At 41.6% G+C, this 24,467-nt stretch overlaps 1 protein-coding gene across 1 annotated transcript; it reads right to left on the bottom strand.

The window, feature by feature from the left end:
- Nucleotides 1-34: 34 nt before the first annotated feature.
- LOC122644114 (10 kDa chaperonin, mitochondrial-like) lies at nucleotides 35-11,677 on the bottom strand. The gene is made up of 3 exons (XM_043837717.1): nucleotides 11,526-11,677; nucleotides 10,815-10,954; nucleotides 35-349 (listed from the first exon to the last, which is right to left on the bottom strand). The coding sequence occupies exons 1-3, from the start codon at nucleotides 11,628-11,630 to the stop codon at nucleotides 301-303; spliced, it is 294 nt and encodes a 97-aa protein (XP_043693652.1). The 5' UTR covers nucleotides 11,631-11,677; the 3' UTR covers nucleotides 35-300.
- Between the last annotated feature and the right edge of the window lie 12,790 nt (nucleotides 11,678-24,467).

Below are 24,467 nucleotides of genomic sequence, written 5' to 3'. Positions count from 1 at the left end.
TTATGACATGTATTTCCATGTTTGGTACATTACCTTATCAAACATCAATGCAAAAGTATTTGATTAGAATCAAGAAAGCATCCAAGAGAAATGCTTCAATTACATAATAGTTGTTTATGGAATAATGACTGTCATTTGTTTTCATAAAATTGAAACCAGAGTTACCAGACCACTACTTGATAAAATGCAACCCCCAATTCAACTCTACTACTGTTCTGCATGCTACAAACTCCCGCATTCCGACAGGATCCACCATACAAAAAAAAAATTTCCTAACCCAGTCACGATCCATAAGGTACATCAATCATGCAGTGTCCCCAGTATATCATCATCTCTATACAGCTGATACCTGCAAGAGTTTCCAAGAATAAGGGAAAAAGGATATTAGCATTAATTACAACATAAGGGCCATTCAAACACAAGACAATTCAAAGTAGGACAACTACAAAGCGCGTCACCAGAATTATTTGAAACCACAAGAGTCGTATGACGTTGCCAGGTTGGATGATTAAAACTGGAAATAAATATGAATGTTTCTGAAACAACAATGATGCAGGGAAGCAAACCAGATTTGGGATCAGAAGAACTTGTGGAAGGTATCTCCCTCATAAAAGTCCAGGCTTTGTTACAATTGTTAGGAACCTTGTTTTAGGGTTTAGGCCTTAATGGTTATATAGGTCTTGGGGCTCTTCTTCTTGTGTTTAACATTGTATCAGGCCTTTAATGGGGGGCCGGAAAGGAGAAAAGAAAAGTTAGGAAGAAATGAGAATTGCAGCGGGAAAGAGAAGAAACCGTGGAGAAGAATCAGTAGAAGAAGAAGAAAGAGGGGGGGGAGGGGGGAAGGAGGAGTGCACACGCACACAAGACTGAAGTTCAGCACAATGTTTCACCCACAGACAGACAGACAATCAGAAAGGGTGATTTAGATTTTAGAGGACATGCTTAGAGCTTGAGCTAGGATTTGAAAGGAAGCTGGGAAAAACATCAGCCTTTGGTCGAATTTTCTTATAATAACAGATTTCAAGGACTATAGGGATGGCCCATCTAAAGCATTGTATAGTAAGAGGTTGGCAAATGGATAGTTATAGGACCAAAAATGGTACAAGAAGCTTAAGAGAAAGTGTAGCTAATTTAGAAGAGAATCAAGGCGGCCCAAGATAGACAGAAAAGCTACACATATACAAGGAACTCCAATTCACGGTGGGAGACGGTGTGTTTCACCAGATTGCACAAATGAAGGGAGGTAGTTAGATTTGGCAAGAAAGGGAAGCTCAACCCCAGATTTATCAGTCCATTCGAGATGTTGCAGAGGGTTGGACCAGTGGCTTACCGACTTGCACTACCCCTAGCGTTAGTCGGAATTCATGATGATTTTCACATCTCATTGCTCAAGAAGTATGTTGCAGACCCATCGCATACCCTGAATTATGAACCGTTGCAGCTGAAAGAAGGCTTGTCATTTGAAGAAACCCCTATTCAGATTTTAGATCGTAAGGAGCAAGTCCAATGGAACCGCACCATATCATACATGAAAGTTCTTTGGAACAATCACGGCATTCAAGAAAGGTGGAATTTTGGTTGTTAGAATGCACACTTGAGGTAAGAACCTTCCTAGTATTTTATTTTTAAACATTAATGCAGGGTAGGCATACTTGTATTTTTCCCTGCGCATGGTTACATGCTACTATTATTAAATATTTTTATTTGGAAGCCTAGTAGCACCTAAATGGGTTAGCGTAGTTGTTAGGACCCTATGGAATTAAAGAGGTATAAAGACGATTCTTGAGAGAAGCAATAAAAAAAAGGCGGGGGGATTTTATTATATCTTTTTGCCTTGGGCATATAAGTGGGCCCACCTTGATAAATACCATAGAGAGGAGGATTTATATATGGAACGTATGGGAACTTCCCACGTTGGGAATGAGAGGTGTGAGGAAGGACTCCACCTAAGCTGGAATCTTGGAGGTTGAGACAAAATAGGAAAGTTAGGAAGGAAGAACTAGAGAAAGAATGAAATAAGGAAGAAAGAGGGAAGTTTGGGTGGACTAAATATGGAGAGGGGAAGGGGGGTTGCTATCTCCCATGATCTGGTCGAGATCCCCAGCCCCCAATTTCATCCAAAAAATAGGAAACTAAAATAAAATAATAAATAAATAAAGGAGGTTGAGTCCAATTAGGAAACAAGGGAAGAGAGAGAGAGAGAGATCGACGGGGGCTATATGTTACCCAAATCGTGAGAGAGGGATAGAAGATCCATCTCACCCTATATCAGCCAAGAAAGAAGAAGAGGGGGAAAAAAAAAAAGGTAAGAGGTTTTGTTGATTTTGATCCATGGTTGCAAAATTTTCTACCATTGTTTGATCAAGGTCTTCTCTATGATTTTGAATCAAGGAGAAGAGATTGAAACTTGATTTAAGGTTGTGTGTGAGAGAAGAGACTACAAGGAAGAGAAGGAATTGACTCTATTGAAACAAACAATCGCGACAAGGTCTGTATCATCTAACTTAGGATTGTGATTCATGAAGGCAGTTGCATGGTAGATAATTATTTTCTTTTGGAGAGATGTGTAATGATTAAGGATTGGTTTAAAGTCACTAAATACTAGTACATTAGTGCACTATAAGGATTTAAAGCATGCCAATTTCGGATTTGAGAGGTGATGAGAGAGAAAATGGGTTTTCACAAGTTGACTGATTTTTTTTTTGGGTTGGACAGAACAGAAGTCCAAGTTTGTTCATGTTGAAATAATTGAGAGTTCACATATGTGTGTAGATGATCTCCTAAAAATTTCGTTAAATTATAAGTTTATTTTCTATTTAAAAATTCGTGTACATAGACGGGTAACTGTCAGGGTAGTGTTTTGTACCCGAGAATGGGATGTGTCAGAAGGCCTTAAACTTTGAATTTTGATCTGATTTTTGTACTGAATAAAGTTTAAGGAGTTTTCTAAATTTCCGGAAAATGGAGTAATTAAAAAGGCCATACCCAGTGCACAAGGCTCCCGCATTTAGCAGGGTCTGCAGAGGCTCAAATCTACGCAGCCTTACCCCTGTTTCCAGGGAAAATGGAGTAATTAATGTTTTAATTTATTGGACAGAATCTGTTACAATCTGAACACTGTTGTTGAGGGGAATGGATACCTAATCTAGAAAGGGTTGTTTTCTGGATTATGGAATACCATTGGACTGTAACCCCCTTCCAACAGACGGGTTAGGGACTAGGATGGAATTGTGGAGCACAGGAGTGAGGCAAGAGCGTGACGTTAAGGACATGGTCCTGTTCCGGGAGCCAAGAGCTTTCCGCTCACTTTTCCATTGTGGTTGGGTATGTGGACCGGGGGGTGAGGCAAGAGTGTCACCTTTAAGAGTGTGGTTTCCCCTCCATAGGAACCTGTTACTGGATCCGAGAGCCCAGATCCTGAGTCTCGTCCCAGTGATTTTGTATTATGATTTACTATGTGATACTGATCTTTAGTAGTGCCACATATTGGACCTTACTGTGATTTTATATGGAAGCTTGGTTTTATAGACATTTGAACTCATGACATGTTTTGATGAAACTCATGTTATTTTCAGATACTCGTGATATACACATTTTGGAACATTATTATTGTTTTGGAAATTCATACGTTTTCAGCTATATGTTATGGTTCCGTTTCCTTTCGTTCACTAAGCTTTCCCAAGCTTACCCCTTTATTATTTTCAGAAATAGAGACCCAGGAGCCTTGTTGTTGTGATGAGTGCGCTGGAGTTGTTGGAGAAGATGATTCTCAGATGGGAGATGCATAAACAATTAATGAAATTTATTTCCTTTTATTTTCAGAAATAGAGACCCAGGAGCCTTGTTGTTGTGATGAGTGCGCTGGAGTTGTTGGAGAAGATGATTCTTAGATGGGAGATGCATAAACAATTAATGAACTTTATTTCCTTCTTATTTGAAAAAGGTGTAATGGATTTGAAGTTTAACTTTATGGTTTTGACTTGAATTTTATTTGAGGGTTAAGGATGATGTAATAGAGATTACTGTACTTTACCCTTACATGTGGTGTCACCAGCACCTTAATATGGAGAAGATGGTTAATTCAGTTAAAGACTTCCGCTATATAATTCTGATATTAGTGATGGGATTATTGAGGTTATTTGGTGATGATTGACTAACGGACCAGTTTTCTGGTTCGTTCTTCTAAAACTGGGCAGTCTTGTAGACTTATTTAAAGACCCTTAACCCTAAGCCGGTTTGGGGGGCGTTATAAGATGTTATCAGAGAAAAGTTTTAGAGTAGATTTTGAACTAGAAACTGGTGACATAGGATCCTTTGAACATAGAGACATTACACCTAGGATTGAACTGTTATCACTAGGGTAGTTGTCTTGATCTTTTGTGCACTAGAACTTTGTGGGAGTGTTGAGATGTTATTTTGAACTAAGGTGTACCTTGTTGTGAGCAGGTACAATGCCTCCCAGTAGAGAACTCCCGCCTCCACCACCACCAGCTGAGGAGAATCTACCCCCCACCACCATCTATTGTGTCTGGGGTTACTCCACAGGATTTTATGGGAGCTTTTACATCTGTTATGAATTTTGTGCAGCAACAGGCTGCAACTGCTAGTAACCAACCACGACCCTTACCCCTAGGCTGGTTTGGGGGCCATTACAAACACTAACAAGGCGTTTGGACGCAAAGGAGTTGCCTAGGCGACGCCTTGACAACAATGGCAAGCTGTACTACTTCTTCAAATGAGTCTCACAAATCCTGCTCTTAAAGAAACCAGAAAATTACACATGCAAGGCTGGTCCTGTGGTTGCTTCACATTAACAGTAAACTGGTTCTATAGTAAACCATAGTTGTCATGGCGTCGCCATGGCGTCCTGGCACTGGGAGAGGTGGCATATCGAGCTACGCCATGGTGGATGTAAATATATCGTTCGATATGGCTTCCATGGCGTCGCCATGGACGCCATACCACGATATGTTGGCATATCGGTCAATATTTTGACAGGTTAATCTATATTTTCAAATTTTCATACTTTCATATACACTAATGGATATTAGTTACACTTTCATGAATTAAACCATAGTGGCATAGTATATTAGTACTAGTGTAGTACACTTTCATGTTGATTTTTGATGTTATAGGACATATATTATAGCATACTAAATGACATTAAAAATACAGAAAATAAAAAATTAAACATGGTCGACATGCTCGCCATGGCGTTGCGACATGTCAATATATCGACGTGACACCCTCCCACCGACTTGGATCGCCGTGACGTCGTGACAACTATGTAGTAAACTAAATCAAACCGAAAAGGTTCAGATCTGGAGCAAACCAGCCTAAACCAACCAAACAAACTGGTCCTCCATTATAACAACCCATAACTAACCCCAAATACAAGACTCCAAAACAAATACACCACTAAACTGTCCGAAGAACAAATACAACTAATTCAACTGCTAATCTACATACCACAAAATTTCTACATGTATTCAGATGGTCTGAAATAATGAGACGTAAACAAAACTTCCACTAGCTCAATTTTAGCGTCATCAGAGTACATGAACCTTGGTATGTGGTCCATCTATGATTTTGACAATAGTTAGCATATTCTGAATTCCAGTCGAATGCATGTTATATGCTACAAATTTCAATAAGATCAGGAAACTGCATCTCTTATATATGGTTGGTTAAGATTTCAAACATAGAACTGCATCTCACCGACAGCGTCAATTAAAATACCACCTCAAAAACTATGTTATTCTCCTTGTTAACCTCCCTCTCCCCCTTTAGTTGTGGATATATAATGATTACCTTTACAAGGTCACTGGTCAAATAAAGGATGTAGCCATACAAAACAATCCACAAGGCAAAATACAACACATAAATAAATTCCTCAACTATCATCACCTCATTCAAACAGATGTGCCTCTATCTACAACAAATCTCTGCTCTCATCCATTCTCCAGCTAATAAGCCCACTAATCAATTGTAAGACCTTGGTTTTCAAATAAAAGAGATGTCGTTTGGCCACAATATATCTAGCTATCCTAATTAAATGTGGTAGTCTCAATGGAACAGAATCAGAACAGGACATCCACTCGATGACAAGATCCACAATCTAAGCATCAAGTACCAGAAAGGAACTAGGGATGAAACATCATGGAGATATACGTAAACTGATCCATTAAATTTACGCAGCAGCACACCATGGAATTTGGGGTTAGCAGTGTCCAACATGCCTACACAAGACACTCATGACTCTGTCCATAGATCACAGGGAGGTAAGACAAATAGTCAAGAAGAAGCATAGAAAACACTGCAGTTGGAACAATTATAGCTGAAAATTAAGTAATTCAAAAGAGAGCCTCTTACCTCCAAGCATGTTGGATACATTGTCCATCAAATCCAAATAAATGGTTTATTTTAATTAATTCGCAATCACTTTTATATGGGTGATTGTGTGTCCAGAGGTATGACCTCAAAGTATTTGCGACTAAGGACAAGTTGGGCTCTTTGTTGCATGGTTGTCGCATTGTGGTTTACTGTTGGATGTTTTAGTGTAAAAGGGTTCTCATGATAGTAGTGTGGTCCCCAGACCTGAGAGATCTTAATCTTTGCAAACCACCTCAGTGTACTTTAGTGTACATAAGGTTGATGCCTACATATGACTAACTATGCATCACTATATTGGGTCCATTGTGTCTGCCTGTGGACAAAAGTAACGCATAATAAGGAATCTAATTCCCTTGTAGGGAGAATATCTAAAGAGAGAATCCTGAACTTCATTGGACTGAAATTCCGAGCTAAGTGCTTTATTTGTAAAGTGTTTAAAAAAGATTTTTCAAATTTATTATTTTATAAATGTATAATCACGTTCAATGGACAAGGGTAATGACAATAATTTAATTCCACGCCCTGAGGTCCATTGTGAGATGCTATAAAGTGAAGGGATATACACATAATGTTTTCCATCAATTATGAGTTTTGTGGTTATTTCCAAAACTAAGGTGTACTTGTGTACAATTAATTTAATTAACCAATTAGGTATGACTATGTAGGCTACCTTGGTGTACGACCCAAAATAGGATCACACCACTTGACACTAGTAATCCCAAAAAAGAAAAGAATCATGGTTTTGCTATAAGGAGAAAGGTTGCGCAATTCATTATTAGCCCATAGATTTTGAGAGAAAAAGTTTCTCTCAAAATTGCAGACTCCCTCTCCTTTTCCTCTCTCTCTCTCTCTCCAAGAGTTGGTGATTTTCATTGTTAGAGGAAGAATTTCACTGTGTTCTATTCCATCAAAGCGTTGAGTTGAACTTTCGGCCACAGGCATAGACAATGGACTCAACATAGTGATGTATAGCCATATATGTTCAAATGGTTTCACGTAATAGTTGTGTGGTCCCCAGACCTGAGAAGTCTTTATCGTTGCAGGCCAACATGGTGTACTTTAGTCTACATAAGGTTGATGCCTACATATGACTAGATATACATCATTATGCTGGGCCCACTGTGTCTGTTTGTGGATGAAAGTCAAGCTTAATAAAGAATCCACTTCCCATATAGGGAGAATATCTCAAAAGAAAATGGTGAACTTGATTGGACGAAAATTCTAAGCTCGGTGGTTTGTAAAGTGTTTACAAAAGAATTTATAAAATTACTATTATTTAATAAATGTTTAATCATGTTGTTTTGTTGTCCAATCAATGATCAGGATTCTTTATACTAGTTGAACAGTACCAAATCGAAACTTTTCCAATCCAATATGAAGACTCGATCCTCAAACAATATAGGGTATAAGCGAGGCACCTCCAATGGTTCACAACACTTGAACACTGAACCTGCAAAGGTAGGAATTGATCTCTACTTAACGCTTTGATGGAAAAGAATGCAGCGAAATCCTTCCTCTAATAATGAAAATTACGAACTCTTGGAGAGAGAGAGTCTGTAATTTTAAAAGAAACTCTTTCTCAAAAAATTTATGAACTAATAATGGATTGCACAACTTTTCTCCTTTTTCAGGCTATATTTATAGCCAAACCTTGATTCCTTCCGTTATTAGGATTACTAGTGTCAAGTGGTGTGATCCTATTGGGTCGTACACCAAAGTAGCATACACTGAGTCATACCCAATCGGATAATTAAATTAATTGCACTTTAGTTTTGGTAACAACCACAAAACCCATAATTGATTTAAAAAAAAAAAAAAAAACATAACATGTAAATCCCTCTACTTTACAACATCTCACAATGGACCTCAGGGCATGGAATTAATTGTTGTCACTACCCTTGTCCATTGAACAACTAGTATAAAGCATCCTAATTACTGATTGGCTAACAAGATATGCAATTAAACACTTATAAAATAATTATTAAATAATAATAATTTTATAAAATCTTTTGTAAACACTTTACAAATAAAACACTGAGCTCGGAATTTCCATCCAATCAAGTTCAAGATTGTCTCTTGAGATATTCTCCCTATAGGGGAAGTGAATTCCTTATTAAGCATCACTTTTGTCCATATGCAGACACAATGGACCCAACATAGTGATGTATAGCCCGTCATATATAGGCATCAACCTTATGTATAACTAAAGAACACCATATCGGTCTACAATGATAAAGACCTCTCAGATCTAAGAACCACACACTATCATAAGAAACCATTTACACTAAACATCCAACAATAGACCATGTTAGGTTCTCCAATGATCGAGTCCAATACACAACTAAAGTGTACCCGCATCTGTGTCTGGAATGCACTCATCAGCCTTTTTTTAAATCGCTCCGTACTGAGGAGAAAAGGTTGTAACATAAAACAATCGAAAGACTCCTCAATACTTCTCCGTAGACAAAAGATACAAGAGCACTCACGTCACTATGGTATAAATTTATGGTATATGATCTTCAATTCCCAATTCCCATTTCAGAATGCTAATAGACAGCTCTCTTCTAGAGTAAGCATGGCTTCACATCTCATGCCACTTAATTATTGTCCTAATACAACAAATATCGTATGTAGTGAGGAGGGTCTCTTTTGATTTGAGAAACCACACCTCAGCTTAACCCATAAGTGCTGATTGAGTTTCAAATGCTACCCACTTTGATGGCTTTTCTCTTAATAATAGAATTTCTCCAACGTCTTCCAACGTTCAAATACAAAGAAGTACGAGCAAGATATGCTCCTCACAATGACTTGGACTCTTCAATTCAAACCTACAAATAACTATCCCTACAAATACGTGAACCCAAAAGACCCACTTCACTCTAAACTCCCTGATTACTTAAGTTATAAAAGAAATAGAAAACCTTCCACATAACTCCTCCCCTTTAGATATACTCATAAATCTCCTCTCCCATTAAATTTTGGTCATGTTCACAAGACCATAATCAGGAAATTGTTTTGCCATCTGCTCCACGTCTTCCCAGGTAGCCTCAGCTAGGGATAAACCTTGTCAATTAGTTAGAACTTCTTGCCTCCTCAACCATTTATCCTTATTGTTTACCAATCCCACCCATCAAAGAGCTGTTCTCCGCCTACAAGTTTAAGCCATCTGCGGAGGATGCTCTTAAGAAGCTTGACCCTGATTTGGATGACCATTCCACGATCTCCAACCATTCATCGAAGATGAATGCTTTTAAGATGGGGAGAGTTGATGCAGCACCAAGTGCCCACACCCGTAGGAAGAAGAAGAAGAAGAAGAAGTCCTGACACTAGGGCTTAGTTTGGGAGCCATAGTTTAGGATTGCACTCTAGTATTTTGCATTCCATACTTAGTTTATTTTTCTGTTATTTAATTGAACCGGCTCAAATTGGTTGCATCCAATTGGTTCAATTGGCTCAATTTAAGTGATTTAGCTAAGTGTCTTTTAATTTAAGTTAGTAGGGTCAATTAGGTCTTTTCAGTATTTTAACTTATTAACATTTAATTATAGCCTTTCCCTTCCACGATTTATGAAGGAAGGATTTAATTTGTACTAGGATTTGGCCATTGGCCTTATTATAAATAAAGTTAAATCGTGGGAGGCTCCCACACAGTTGAATATTTGAAAAAAAAAAAAAAACAGAATTGTTGGCTGCTACGACTTGGACTCTACCAATTCAAACCTACAGATAACTACCCCTACAAATACGTGAACCCAAAAGACCCACTTCACTCTAAACTCCCTCATTACTTAAGTTATAAAATATATAGAAAACCTTCCACGTAACTCTCCCCCCCCCCCTCTTAGATATACTCGTAACAAAATATCCAACATATAATCAAAGTGCTAGCCAATTGCAGGGGGCAACTGCAAGCCCATATTGCTAATAGACACTTTTCTTCCATAGAAAACATGATTTTACATCTTATATGACTCAAACGTTATTTTAACTGAATGACTATCCAACATACAATCAATAGTTAGTTAATTGCAAGGACCATTCAAATTAGAATATCACATTAAATCAATCTGAAGTATGCAATCCATAAATTGCAAACACAGACCCAGAGTGATAATAGAAAGTCCTCTTCCAAAGAAAACATGGTTTTACATCTTTTGCTATCTGATAATTAACCTGCCACAGTAACTATCAATATACAATAAATAGTCAGCCAATTTCCAGGCTGAATGTAATTCAAAAATTCATGACGAAGCAATGAGTCGATGCATGGTTAACCAATACATTACAGTGCAAATAGGAATTAGGAATGAAATCAAAATGTGTATAATTCAAGACAATACTGAAGTTATACATCAAAACTTGAAAACACAAATACAAGAAAACTAGGGAATTTTAACTTGGGAAGGAAAAGCTACACTTACTCTTTATCATCAAGTTTTACCGTTGTTCCTCCGTATTCAGGTAAGAGTACAGTGTCTCCCTCCTTTAAACTAACAGGAATAAGTTTCCCATCTCGATCGCGAGCTCCAGGACCCACTTCAACAACTTTACCAGAGTTGAGCTGATTGAAGCAGAGGAAAAGATATAGATCATCACACACAAATTGGTGTCTCCCAACAAAATTACACGCCCAAACCAAAGTAAGAAACTACAACACTACTTTAATGGCAAAGAAGTAACAAAAACAAGGCAGCGACCCAAGAAAAAAGAAAGTCTGGAAGCTTCAGACCGAGTTCCACATAATTTAACAGCATCCACAACTCTCGAATTGAACCAAATCCATCCAAAAGAGGTGAAAAGCAGGGGGAAAAAATGAAGAAACTAAGTCAAACACAGATTTAATGATTTGTGAATTAAAACAATATCCAGAACAAAAAGTCCCGGAGTTCTCAAATAACTTAATACATTGCAGAATGCGGATAACAGAGAAGCTAAGTCACGCATTAAAACGAATTCATTCTAGTCAGCTCCATTTTATCAGAGATCCTAACGTTATGGGGAGGGGGAAAAAAAGTGGAATGTTAAAAACCTAGATGAAATTTTCCAAAAAAAAAACAACAAACAGAAACAGTGAAACAATTCAAGCTAAGAACTATCTAGTCGCAGAAACTGTTAAGACTTGGGATTCTGACCATGTTGGTCTTCTCGGGGAGTAAAATTCCTGCGTTCGTTTTCGATGGAGGGATGATTTTCTCCACCAAAACACGATTCAGAGATGGGATCAAGCGCTTCGCCATGGGAGCTTCAGCAGACGGATAGTGTACCCCAACTAATGAATGGAACCTTCTCACCTGTACTGGTTGGTTTGTAGGGTTTAAGGAGGGTTTATGGGCGATCAAATTACTCTAATGCCCTCGCTAGTTAGGGTTCTTTACACTAAGGCCATGTTTGGCAACGATTCCGTTCAGAAAAGAGGTTCTTGGACAAAATGATCTTTTTCTGTTACTTCATATATTAAAGATTATTTTTTCCCTACGGTTAGATGTTTGGTAAACGCTTTCATCCTCTCAAATTTTGTGAACAATCAAACCAAACCCACGCTTTCATCCTTTCAAATGTGCAGTGCACAACACTTAAGAATCCAACCATTAAAACATAGGCAGTGGCATTGCTTTATCCTTTCAAGTGTTGGGTGGACCGTTAGATTCTTAAGTGTGGTGCACTGGAAAGCACCACACTTGAGAGGATACATTTCCCACCTAGGACTCTAGAAGGACCGGCATAGGCGCTTTTAGACCAAAGGAAACTTGGAACATTCTAGAATTTAAGGGATTTATAATTTTTATCCTCTCAAGTGTGGTGCAGTCTGAATTCAAGAGTTCGGGCAAAAGGTTCTAAATAGGGGTATCAATTCCAGGCCCGGCCCAGCACAGCAGGCCCTACCGAGCCCGCCTGGTTAAAGCCAAGCTCGGCTTGGCCCAATTATTAAGTCTGACACGTTTAATAATCGGAAGGTCTTGGTGTGGAGTCCTAGCCCGTTGGGCACCCGAACTAGCCTGCCCGATTATTTGAGCCTGACACATTTAATAATCAGACGATTCCGATATGGGGTCCTTGCCCATTGGGCGCCCAACCAGACCGACCAATTGGTCGGACCTAGCCCACCCAATTATAGCCCAACTTAGCGGTGAGATCCTATTGCATTCATCTGCCTTGGTAACTTTAGTAAATACTAATATTTACTAATAAGTACAATTTTAAACTAATAAGTAAACTATTTACTTATTAGTACCCTTCGGTATGACATAATCGAAAGGCAATTTAATTGATAGAATTAATTATAATTCAATCTTTCCACTTAATAATATCACATGACAGATACAGATGTAGAAAGATATGGAATGAATCCATCAAAACAACTTAGTTAAAGAATCTAGGCCATTGACTTGACATACAAAAAAATTGTATCAAATATCATTATTAAATAATACTAATTTTTAAATATGTTTGTAAAGTATTTATAAAACTATCACCGAGCTTGGAATTTCGTCAAATTATAGTTAAATAACCCTGTCAAAATATTCACCTTATTTGAGAAATAGGTTCCATTTTGAACATCATTTCCATTCTTTTATTTCTAGATGGACATTGTGAATCCAGCACACCGACAAATAAATAACGTAGGCATCACTCTTTGGTACACCAAAATGTAAAAATTCCAATTACAACAGTAAGGACCTCTTAGATATGTGAACCAAAATAAGTATTGAATAGAGTCTTGTTGCTTAAACAACGGATAACTGACGATAGTCCGTCCATACATGACTCTCAAATGGTCCAATTCGATACACATATAATGTGAAGTTGCGTATCAAACCAAAAATTTGTTAAAAAGCATTATGATCGAAATTCGAAACAATCCATTTTGTTCAAAAGGTAATATCACTGGTAAGATGAGGAATACCGGTCGACAGTGAACAGAAAGAAGTTGTGATTCCCCCTAGAACCGTTTAATGAACGCTAAACAAACCGCTTATGAACCATTAACAAACTGTTAACACTCATATATAACTGGTGGGTGATTTGCAAGGTGAATGTGGCTAAGAAATATCTTGAATTCTATTTGGAAACTACTACCTTACCAAAGCCCAGCTCTTCTTGTGGCTTAAATTGAGTCCAACGAATGGTATATGGAAATCACCTCCATTAGGATATATTAAGGTGAATTGCGACCTTGCGTTTCCTCAAGGAAAATTAATTGGTGAGCTGGGTTTTATCTTCAAGGATCACAATGGTTGGGATCCGATTCCTATACTTCCACCTGCCCAGTACTGTCGTGTGTCCCCACAAACAAGTGCGGTGAAAAGTACTTTCTTATCCTGCTCGGGCAAGGCACTCGAGCAGGGGTAAGGTGGTACATTCCGCCTTACTTTTGTGGGGGACACACACGGCAATAGGTGTCACGCCCCTATTCCAGACAAGGAATTTAATATCATATAAAGGGTGACTAGGACGACGCGTGTCATCCTACTAAACCGCCCGGATCACTGACACAGTGTCCCAACGCACAGTCATAACCAATATTAACACAATATAATATTAGAATGCAGAAAAGAGGAATATTACATTCCAAGGATCAGTAGTATTGCGGAAGCGTATAAATCAAATAGTTACAAGATGTTCAAAGGCTAGATGATAAATACAGTAATTAGTTACATTTCCAATGACCATCTAATAATTATAAAAAACTGTATAATAGTAAGTATTTCAACATAGGCCTTAGCCTCAAAAGTAAATCAAAAAGGGATCGAGTCCCGAATATCCTCACGGCCCGTAGGCACAATCATCGCAAGGACACCCGTCGCCATGTTCCTCAAACACGGCCTCCGGTTCCTCCTCACCAATCTCATCGCACCCGAGGGCCGCACCCCAAGTCCCGCGAGATATCCGTCACCGCATCATAATCTAAAAGTGTGCGCACGAGGGGTTAGCTCCACCGAGCTGAGTGAGGGGATGGGGATGCACAAACACGCAATTCATATAGTCCAATGATGCATGCACATGTTAAGTCCATTTTTCCACCTAACAAACAACTAAGTCAATGGCATATGCTCTTGTGACAACTCGGGAGACACTGTGGGTCACTTAACTTATCGCCACAATGAAACCTCAATTGTCACGTGGGACCTACGCCGATCGAAGCCTCCAAGACCACTCAAGTGGCGGACCCCGATAACCAATACTACCATGACTGGCCTCTCCCACCTCCACGAGAATCCGGTTATGCGATTACCCAACACCTTAACCCCTGTTGGTAAGGGTCGTAGCATAAGGGTGTGAAATCCTAGCCACAATATACTACATGCAAGTCCTATCGTCCCGAGAGGTAATCCGGGCGCATCAACTTTTCATCCGGTTTAGTGCCCTAGCACAGACGGCACGGCGCATACAGTTCAACATGACATTCAACATAATTTCTTCATAAATGTATATAGTATTCGGGTTCCTGCACCGCACCCACCGCACCGAGACCCATCAAGGTACAACATTACCGATCAACATTATAACAATTGTATATAAGAGTATGCAATATGCGCAAAACATGCTTATTAATTATAATGATTACATAATATATAATGCAATAATAATAACAGCCCAAACGACCAAACCCACTCACAACGTATACGCTAAGCACCAAGATTATCGGTTGTCGCCTCGATCAAGCAATAAGCCACAAGATGAATATATTAACCTAAACAAAGAGTGAAATAAGGTTAAACGAGGAAGGGAAAGGATCCCAAAGGTCTCCCATAATCACTTAAGTATAAGGTTTCGAAACAAAGTGGTTGCAGGAGTGGTTTCATGCCCAAATTCCGCAACCACATGTAAATCCTAGAAACCGGGGTTCGGGACGCTTTTAGTCAAGGTCGGATGCGGATGTGGTTTGAAAACTGAAACCGAGTGTAAATCCGAGCTTCACAGGGCTCAGGACAATTTTAGTCAAGGTCGGATGCGGATGTGGTTTCGAAAACGAAACCGAGTGTAAATCCGACCTTCACGGGGCTCGGGACAATTTTAGTCAAGGTCGGATGCGGATGTGGTTTCGTAAAACTGAAACCGAGTGTAAATCCGACCTTCACAGGGGCCTTCTCGAAGGTAATTTCAGGGTGGTTTCTTGCAGTGTCGAAACCACATGTAAACCCTCACACCTTCAGGTCCAAAATCCGAAGGATTCCCTCCAAGGACCCCATTTTCAAGTGGTTTTAAAGCACAAGAACTTCTAGGGAACTCCATCCTAAGCTCATTAGGGTCCAACCTTAAATCTCTCAAATGGCAATGAGAACCCTTACATTAGAGCTCATAATGGAGTGAAATAACTCTACCATAGCTTGGGCTTTAATGCTCCATCGACTCCCTAGGTTCCAAGAGAGATCTAGGTCAATCTCTCCCATTACCCAACCCCTTTTAAAATCCAAAATAGAAGAAGGAAGAAGCTTCAATAGCTTACCTACCCCCAAGATGAGAGAGCTCCACGATTTATGGCCCAAGAGATGGGGTCTCCACCTTCCTCTTCCTCTTTCTCTCCTCTTTCTCTCATCTTTCTCTCCTCCACGATTTAGGGTAGAAGAGAATGATGAAGGAGAAGTGATGTTCTCTCTCTCCCTCATGGACTCATTTATAATAAATGGGTATTTGGGTACCTCTAGACAATGGGTCATGAGGCCTAATGGGTCAACCCATTAGCCCTATGTGGGTAAGTGGATGGAATAACCCATCATTGGGTCAATAGGTTAAATGGGCCTGCCCACAACCTTAATTAGGAAAAGCCCATTCTTAGATGGGTTCATAAGAGATGCGTATAAGTCCCCAATGTACTTCCTAAAGGTACGCGGGACCCGAACTTAAATTATTCCTTTCTCTCATGAAATAGCTCGAGCGGTTCAAGCCCGGACCCGCACTTCGAGGTTACCAAGGGAAGAATAATTAATAAGTCTTGAGGCTAGAACTTACTTTTCCCCTGTCATGGTTTATTACCCATGACCCGACAGCTTCCACCACGCAATGCTAAGCTCATCACCGAACGAATTATCCAACCGAGGTGACGGTCCAGGATGCTCTCTCCGAACTCCTCGCTTCCCGGGCTGGTACTTGGAGGGTAGTAGACGAAGTCGCCGTCAACGAACTTTCCCCTCGGCGGTTGAGGAATCTTTCCTCCACAGGCAAACCCGTCTTGTGGTCAACGATTTTGTAGCTAGGTTTGACCATCATGGAGAACAGTCACCAAAGATACATGGCAGCGGTATCTACACGTCACGAGAAGAAATGATATTTAATTATATCCCGGTGCAGGTATAACATCCCCCCACCTTATAAGAAATTTCATCCTCGAAATTTGACGTACCTTGTAGATAGGCAAGAAAAGGGTATTTCGCCCGCATCTCTACCTCTGCCTCCCAAGAAGATTCCTCTTCCGGATGGTTGCACCATTTTATCTTCACATAATGAATGGGCGGTTGCGAAGATGAACAACCTTGCTGTCCAAAATCTTTTCAGCGACTCTTTATAGGACATGTCGCGCAAGTTCTGGTGGTTCATGCGTCAATACATGGCTTGGATCATGGGCATACTTCCTCAACATGGACACGTGGAAGACGCCGTGCACACCTTCTAAAGATGGAGGGAGTGCTAACCGATATGCCACCGGGTCCAATCCGTGCAAGGATCTCAAAAGGCCCTATAAATCTCGGACTCGGCTTGCCCTTCTTGTTAAACGCATCACCCCTTTGGAGGGTGATACCTTAAGGAACACTTTATCGCCGATAGTGAACTCAAGGTCTTTTCCGCCTCAAGTCTGCATAACCCTTCTCTGGGTGAGCCGCCTTGATCCGCTCACGAATCAAGTCCACCTTCTCGCATGTTGCTGAATCAACTCGGGTCCAAGAATACGCGTTCACCTACTTCGTCCCAATATAACGGTGTCCGACACTTCTTCCCATCTGAACCTCAAACGGTGCCATGCCTATAGTAGCCTGGTAATCTGTTATTGTAAGCAAACTCAATAAGTGAGAGATGCTCGTCCCAGCTGCCCCGCATATCAATGGCACAAGCTCGGAGCATATCTTCCAATGTCTCGAATAGTCCTCTCCGACATCGTCCGTCGGTTTGAGGGTGGAAGGCTGTACTAAAACTCAACAGTGTACCCATTGCCTTCAAAAATCCCCGAACTTAGATGTAAATCGGATCCCGATCGGAGATGATGCCGACAGAACTCCGTGTAGGCGAACTACATTATCAATGTACAAGCGAGCCACTTGTCCATCGAATAGGTAATCTTCATGGGGATGAAGTGAGACGTCTTTGTCAATCATCAACGACAATCCATATGGTATCGACACCTCTAGGCATGCGGGGCAACCCGGTGACAAAATCCATGGTAACATACTCCCACTTCCACTCTGGAGCAGGCACATATCGTAAGAGGCCATGAGGTCGTCTGTCATCGCCTTCACCGGCGACAAGTAAGACATTTTGCCACATACTCAGCCACATCCCTCTTCATTCCACTCCACCGTAATATTCCTTCGATCTCTATACATCTTCGTACTACCCGGATGAATAGAATAGGGAGAGTCATGGGCCTCGCTAACACTTCCTTCCTCAACTGAGGGTTACTAGGAACACATAGCCGTTGTCCGAACATGAGAACACCACTCTCTATTAAAGTAAAATCCGGTTCCATTGCGTGTCCCCCTTGATAGCCTCAATAACCTTTTGAATCTCCTCATCGAAGCCTGGGCTGATTGAATTCGCCCTACCAGTGTGGATTGTACTGATAAAGGCGATAGAGATAAGGTAACACCATCAACCAGTAATTCGAGTCCATCCTTCTAGCTTCCTCAATGAGTTTCTCACTGATTGCTAGTGATGCCAGTGACAAGGACTGAGATTTCTGCTCGGCGCATCCGCTACTACATTTGCCTTGCACGGGTGGTAATGGATAGTACAATCATAATCTTTCAACAACTCCAACCACCGTGCCTCATATTGAGCTCCTTCGTGTAAAGAAGTATTTGAGGCTCTTGTGATCACCGTATATTTCGCTCTTCTCACCATATAAATAATGTCTCCGGATCTTCGGAGCGAAAACCACGGCGCAAGCTCCAAATCAAGGGTCGGGTAGTTCTTCTCATAGTCCTTCAATTGCCGAGAAGTATAGGCCACTACCTTCCCATCTTGCATTAGAACACAACCCAAGCCCATTTTAGATGCATCACTGTAGACTACCATCCCTCCAGTACCATTAGGAATGGTAAGTACCGGAGCGGAAACCAACCTACCGCTTGAGCTCTTGGAAGCTCTTTTCACGACTATCGACCACTCGAACTTCACTCCCTTTGGTCGGTCCTGTCATAGGAGCGGAGAGCCTTGAGAAGTTCTCAATAAATCTCCGTAATAGCTACTAGTCCCAGGAAACTACGATTGTCCGCCACATTCTTGGGTATCGCCTACCAACTACTAACTTCATCTTGCCAGGGTCAACCTCTATACCCTTACCGAAAACAAGGTGTCCTGAAATACCACTGTTGTAGCCAAAACTCACACTTACTGAATTTGGCGTACAACGCTTCTCCCTTAGGCGTTGCAATACTAGGCGGAGATGGTCCGCATGCTCCTCCTCGCTCTTGGAATAGACCAAGATGTCATCAATAAAGACAATGACATACTTGTCTAGAACATCGTGGAACACCCGGTTCATCAACTCCATAAAAGCGCCGGGGCATTGGTCAGCCCGAAGGACATGACCAAGAACTCATAATGACCATAGCGAGATCTCGAATGCTTTGTCTTGCTGATATCACCATTTATGATCTTCAATCGATGGTACCCTGACCGGAGATCAATTTTCGAGAACACCTTAGCACCACTGTAGTTGATCGAATAGGTCATCGATCCTAGGCAAAGGATACCGGTTCTTGATTGTCAATTTGTTGAGCTCACGGTAGTCAATGCACGACGCATACTACCGTCCTTCTTTTTCACAAACAACACAGTGCTCCCCAAGGAGATACACTAGGTCTAATGAAACCCTTCTTCAACGAGTCATTCAACTCGCTCTTGTAGCTCCTTTAGCTCAGTTGGGGCCATCCTATAAGGTGCCTTGATCTTGGGCTGCACCAGGAATCGAGATCTATCATGAACTCGTCTCGCGATCCGGTGGCAACCGCGTTAGATCCTCGGGAAAGACATCCGGAAAGTCTTTCACCACGTACAACTCTTCCAAAGGCTCGCCTTTGGCTTCGATGTCTATCACGGATGCTAGATAACACCGACATCCCTCGCCAACAACTTCGTACTTGGAGGCAGAGATGATAACCTTCTTGGGTCTCTCCCGCCTAGTACCCATAAACACAAACTCTTCACCTTCACTGGTTTGAATAGAACCTTCCTCTTTGAGCAGATTAGATCGGCTTTGTGAGTTGATAGCCAATCCATTCCCAAAATCACATCAAAGTCTTTCATATCCAGCATTACTAAGCTTGCTTAGTCCGTGACCACCCACACATACCGGGCAAGGATCATAAACCGAGTTAAGTTCAACCTTGCTACCGTTGGTGTCTTGACTATCAATTTTTGGGCCATTAGCTTTGGTTCAATGGACATCTTCTTAGCAAAACTAGGGGACACAAAAGAGTGTGATGCCCCGAATCAAATAAAGCATAAGCATGAGAGCAAACAAGAACGACACTCGACAAGCAAAGACAACCAATCATAGAAACAAAAGCTATTAATATGCACATCTTAAGAGTAGAGTGCATTACCCGTAATAACACTTGGGATCGGCACGGGCCTCTTCATTTGTCACGAATACACCCGACCTTGAGATCTATGGGCCGGAGCAGGAAGAAGAGAACGCACAACGCCTTGGCTTGGGGTGCCTTTTATGTAGCCGCACTGGAGGACCTATCATCCGAGGATGAGGGCAGCCTCGAACCATATGCTCGGACTCCTTGCAATTGTAACATATAAGAGTCTGGGAACCATAGTGAGGAGTTGATGTAGGCCTCGGGTGCTTGCACGCATCGACCTCCGGATCCTGGACCGGAAGCGATGAGTGTAGGATCCTCTCTTTTGGAATTTTGTGGATCCCCTAGGTTCATGAGAGGTCATGGGCCTTTTACCACCAATGGCCATGTAATTCTCTCTCTGTGGTCCTCAATCACCTTAGCGGCTGGACCGTCTCAAAGATAAGTAGGGTACTTGTGTAGCACCACGAGATACTAATGCTAGGTCTAAGCCCCTTCTCAAACTTCCTAGCCTTCACATTCTCGGCCTTCATGTGTACCGGGCGAAGTAAAAACGACTCCTCAAAAGCTTCTTTGGTACTCAAGGACCGATTTGGATCCTTGAAAGAAGCTCATAAACTCGACTCCTTCCTATCACGGAAGTTCGAGGGAAGAAATTTTTGAAGAAGACTTCCTTGAATTGAGCCCAAGTTGCCTCTCGGGTGAGTTGCCCAAAAATGGTCTTTAGAGGAGAGCCACCACGCATCGAATCACCCCGAGCTGGTAGGTAGCACACCGGATCTTGTCCGTATCATTGCACTGTATCACTTCAAAGATCCTCTCAAGATCCCTTATAAATGTTGCCGGAAAAAGGAATCATGGGCCATCTTATAGAAGGTTGGAGGACGATGTTTCGAAATCTTTCCGATAGCCTAGCGCATCCACCCAAGTCGGAGCCACCGCTTGATCGGAGGAGCCACCGAAGTGGGAGGTAGAGTAGGTGCTGGCACCTCTTGTGTCAAAGGAATTCCGGCGAGAGCTTGAGCCAGAGGAACACTAGGTACAGCAGAACCCACAGGGGGTGGGGAGGATTGACTTGCACAGAGGAGGCAGCGCTGCCTTTCCCTAACAAAGTCTTGGAACATAGCGGTCATGTTTTTGCATAAATTGGCGCTGCTCTTGTTGCGCCTCCCTATGCTCGTTCCATGAATTGCAACCTATTGCTCAACAACGCGCGACATCCGCATTATTACTAACGGCGGTGCTACCGGTAAAACCGTATTCGAAGCCTCACCGCCTCTTCCCTAGCGGGAGAACAGTTGGCATTTGACTGTATTAACCATGGTTCACACACTGGTTACAACAACACCCATAGTTATAGGCACAATAGCAATATTAAGCAAACCAATCAAAAATCGATTTACAAAGGTAAACACAGGTTACACGAGGGGTAAGGGAAGCAATAATGAGGGTAATAAGCATTAGAAACAAGTTGGTTAAGCAAAACAGGGTCAAAAAACCCTTTCTGGCCGGGTCGGTTTACGTGCGATTTCACTAGGCTGCATCCGAGTGTAAATCCGAGATTCACAGGACCAAAGTTTGGTCTCGAGAAACCGCGGATTCACATCGGTTTCAAAGTTTTGCACCTGAGTGTAAAACCGCATGGCCCAAAAATAGAATTTCTAACTCGAAACTCTTTTTCAAAACCCAAATTCCTATTTCTAAACACACCCTACGCCCGGAGAACCCAAACCGCACTCGTTCTTGCTCCATTTCCCTTCTAGGTGGATTTTTGGCACTCCAACCCACCTCCACAGAATCCGATCGAGTTCAGGTATGACCTCTTCCCTCTCTATCGATCTATCTCTTTCTCCCTTCGACTTATCTTATGGAGAAACCCCAAAACCCATTTCGGGTTTACTAGGTTTGAGTTTTTTTCGTTTTCTCCTAGCTATATAGATGGATTTTTGTCCATCCCTCCTTCGTTTCCCATCATATGCAACCTAGTTGAGGCATTTACCCCAATTTTGCACCATCACCATGGGTTTGGGTTGGATTTTGGAGAAATCCCAAAACCCTAACCGAAAATTCTATTTTCCTTTTTGCCCAAATCCAGTTCGGTTTTGGTAGGTAGGCTTGGTGTATGTAATTTGGGGTTGTCTCAAGCCATTACCTATTTACTTCTTGCAATTTGAACTCCAAGAACCACATCTGAATTTTTTTTTTTCTTTTAGAGTTTCAAGCATGCCTCATGATCGAATGCACCCCTTGTTTGCTTGCATTTATCATTTCATAAGAGGGCTTAATCCCAAGCATAACATGGCTATGAATAATTGTCCCTATGAGTTAAAATCCATGTACCATATCTGAATTTTTCCTTTCTTTGAAGTTCTAAGCATGATTTACCACAAGTTAGCTCCATATATTGCTTGAACTAGGTATTTGGTATAAACTCCATGTTCTAGGTATAATATGGCCATGTATGTATATTGTTTACTATGCCATTCAACTTCCAACCAAATTCTGAAAATTTCCTCTTTGGTTTTCTTAGTATATTTCTTATCAATTCAGTCCAATTTTTGTTTGAACTAATTGCTTGCATAATATAATGCTCTCCAAGCATAATGTGGCCATGTACATTTATCCTCTATGATTGCATCTACATGTTGGCCATGCATTCCCCTTTTCCCTAACTCCTTAGACCATTCACAACAAAATTGTCCTAGTACATTTCCTCATGTAATTTGGTTAATCATTTGTAGGAATCAAGGTCTAGGTTCTAATTCCTTGTCTCTTTTCATTGTATATCTGCTTAGGCCTTAATATCCAAGCATTGACTTAATATGTTTCTATATCCTTGGCCTTCTTTGGTTGCAGGTTAGGGAAGTAAATGGCTCCTAGAACAAGGCGTGCACGGGCCGAGCAGGCTGCCCAGCTTTGGATGCACTATGGTTCCAAGACCTAGAGAAACAAGAGATGTACTAAGACCACTTTCGCTTTAAGAGTATCTTGGAGGGAAGAGATGTAGTCTTGGAAGACCTCAAGGCCTACAAAGTAGGGCCGAGATTTGAAGCACCGGGGTGGTCCAACCTCCTCAACCTTCCAGCCATTCTATCCCAAGCTCATTCATCACTTCTACGCCAACTCACCGAGAACCTAGGCACGCGAGATTATCGGATCATCTCTTATGTCAAGGAGTCACCATATCCTTCACAGGGAACAAGTTGGCGGCATCCTCAATGTAGCTATCTGGGAGAGAAGACCTCTGCGCACCATGGAAGAATCCCTACTCCTTTCTCGGGAGAGAGGCATACGGGGAATTATACAGGGGAGCTTACACGTGGGGCATTCGAGAAGAAAGTGCCCGAGACTTCTTTTGCTAATTCTCCCAGGATATTGAGCCGGATTGTGCAGCACAACATCGTGCCTATAGCAGGTCACCGCACCATGCCTTCCATCTTCGTAGGCTATGTGGCCTATCACCTCTACAAAGGCATTCCCATCTGCCCCCTACATTATCATGCGGACCATGGATCATGCGGGCGAAATCCCAGGAAGAACTTAGATTTACCCTATGAGAGGTTGCTCACCACTATTTTCCAGCATTTTGGAGTTGACTTGAGTGAGGAGGATCAAGACTTAACCGAAGATCCACCTCTAGATCGTAATGCGATGGCGAGGATGCAATGCGATGGATGCATATAGTGATGGGGAGCCATTGGTCCCAGCAGAGGGCCACGGGCCCGAGCCTCGTACATGAGCCTCCTCCTCGGCCGGTGTGCATGCGGCCTCTTCATCCGCACTTGCTCCTAGTGGGTCGACATCGATAGGATTCTTGCGCTTTGGGCCGATGAGCACCAGCATGGCTCGGGGGTTTGAAGGAGTGAACACTAGGCTCGATGCATCGAGGCACGCATGGAGAGCTTGAGCAGTAGATGGAGGACTTGCACTCCTACCTCCATGATGAGGGCACGAGGATGAGCCCAAAAGTTGATGATGAGATGGAGCAAGAGACCTCCCGTCCATTCCCACCATGCTCTTTATGGACTCTTAGTTGTTTGTCTTTCCATGTAGTAATTTTTTTTTTTTTCCTTTTTCTTGGTTGTAAGAAATTGAAGTTTACTGATTCAATGAATTTTTGTAATCACTCCTTTGGCTTATGGAAATGTATTAACAGCTGAAATTAAGGAATATATCTATAATTATATACACATGTCTTTCCTTCCACTGTTGTCCCTAAACTAGTCTTCTCCCTAGCATTCACACACATTCCAATTATGCATTGTTGGAAGCTTTTAACTTAGCAACCTATTGTGGAGAGTAAATCACAATCCGCTAGGCGTGGTCAGT

The sequence above is a fragment of the Telopea speciosissima genome, chromosome 10 (genome assembly GCF_018873765.1).
Source record: "Telopea speciosissima isolate NSW1024214 ecotype Mountain lineage chromosome 10, Tspe_v1, whole genome shotgun sequence".
Taxonomy (NCBI): domain Eukaryota; kingdom Viridiplantae; phylum Streptophyta; class Magnoliopsida; order Proteales; family Proteaceae; genus Telopea; species Telopea speciosissima.
The sequence above is the reverse complement of the archived record's forward strand: the minus strand, read 5'-3'. Positions and strand labels throughout refer to the sequence as shown.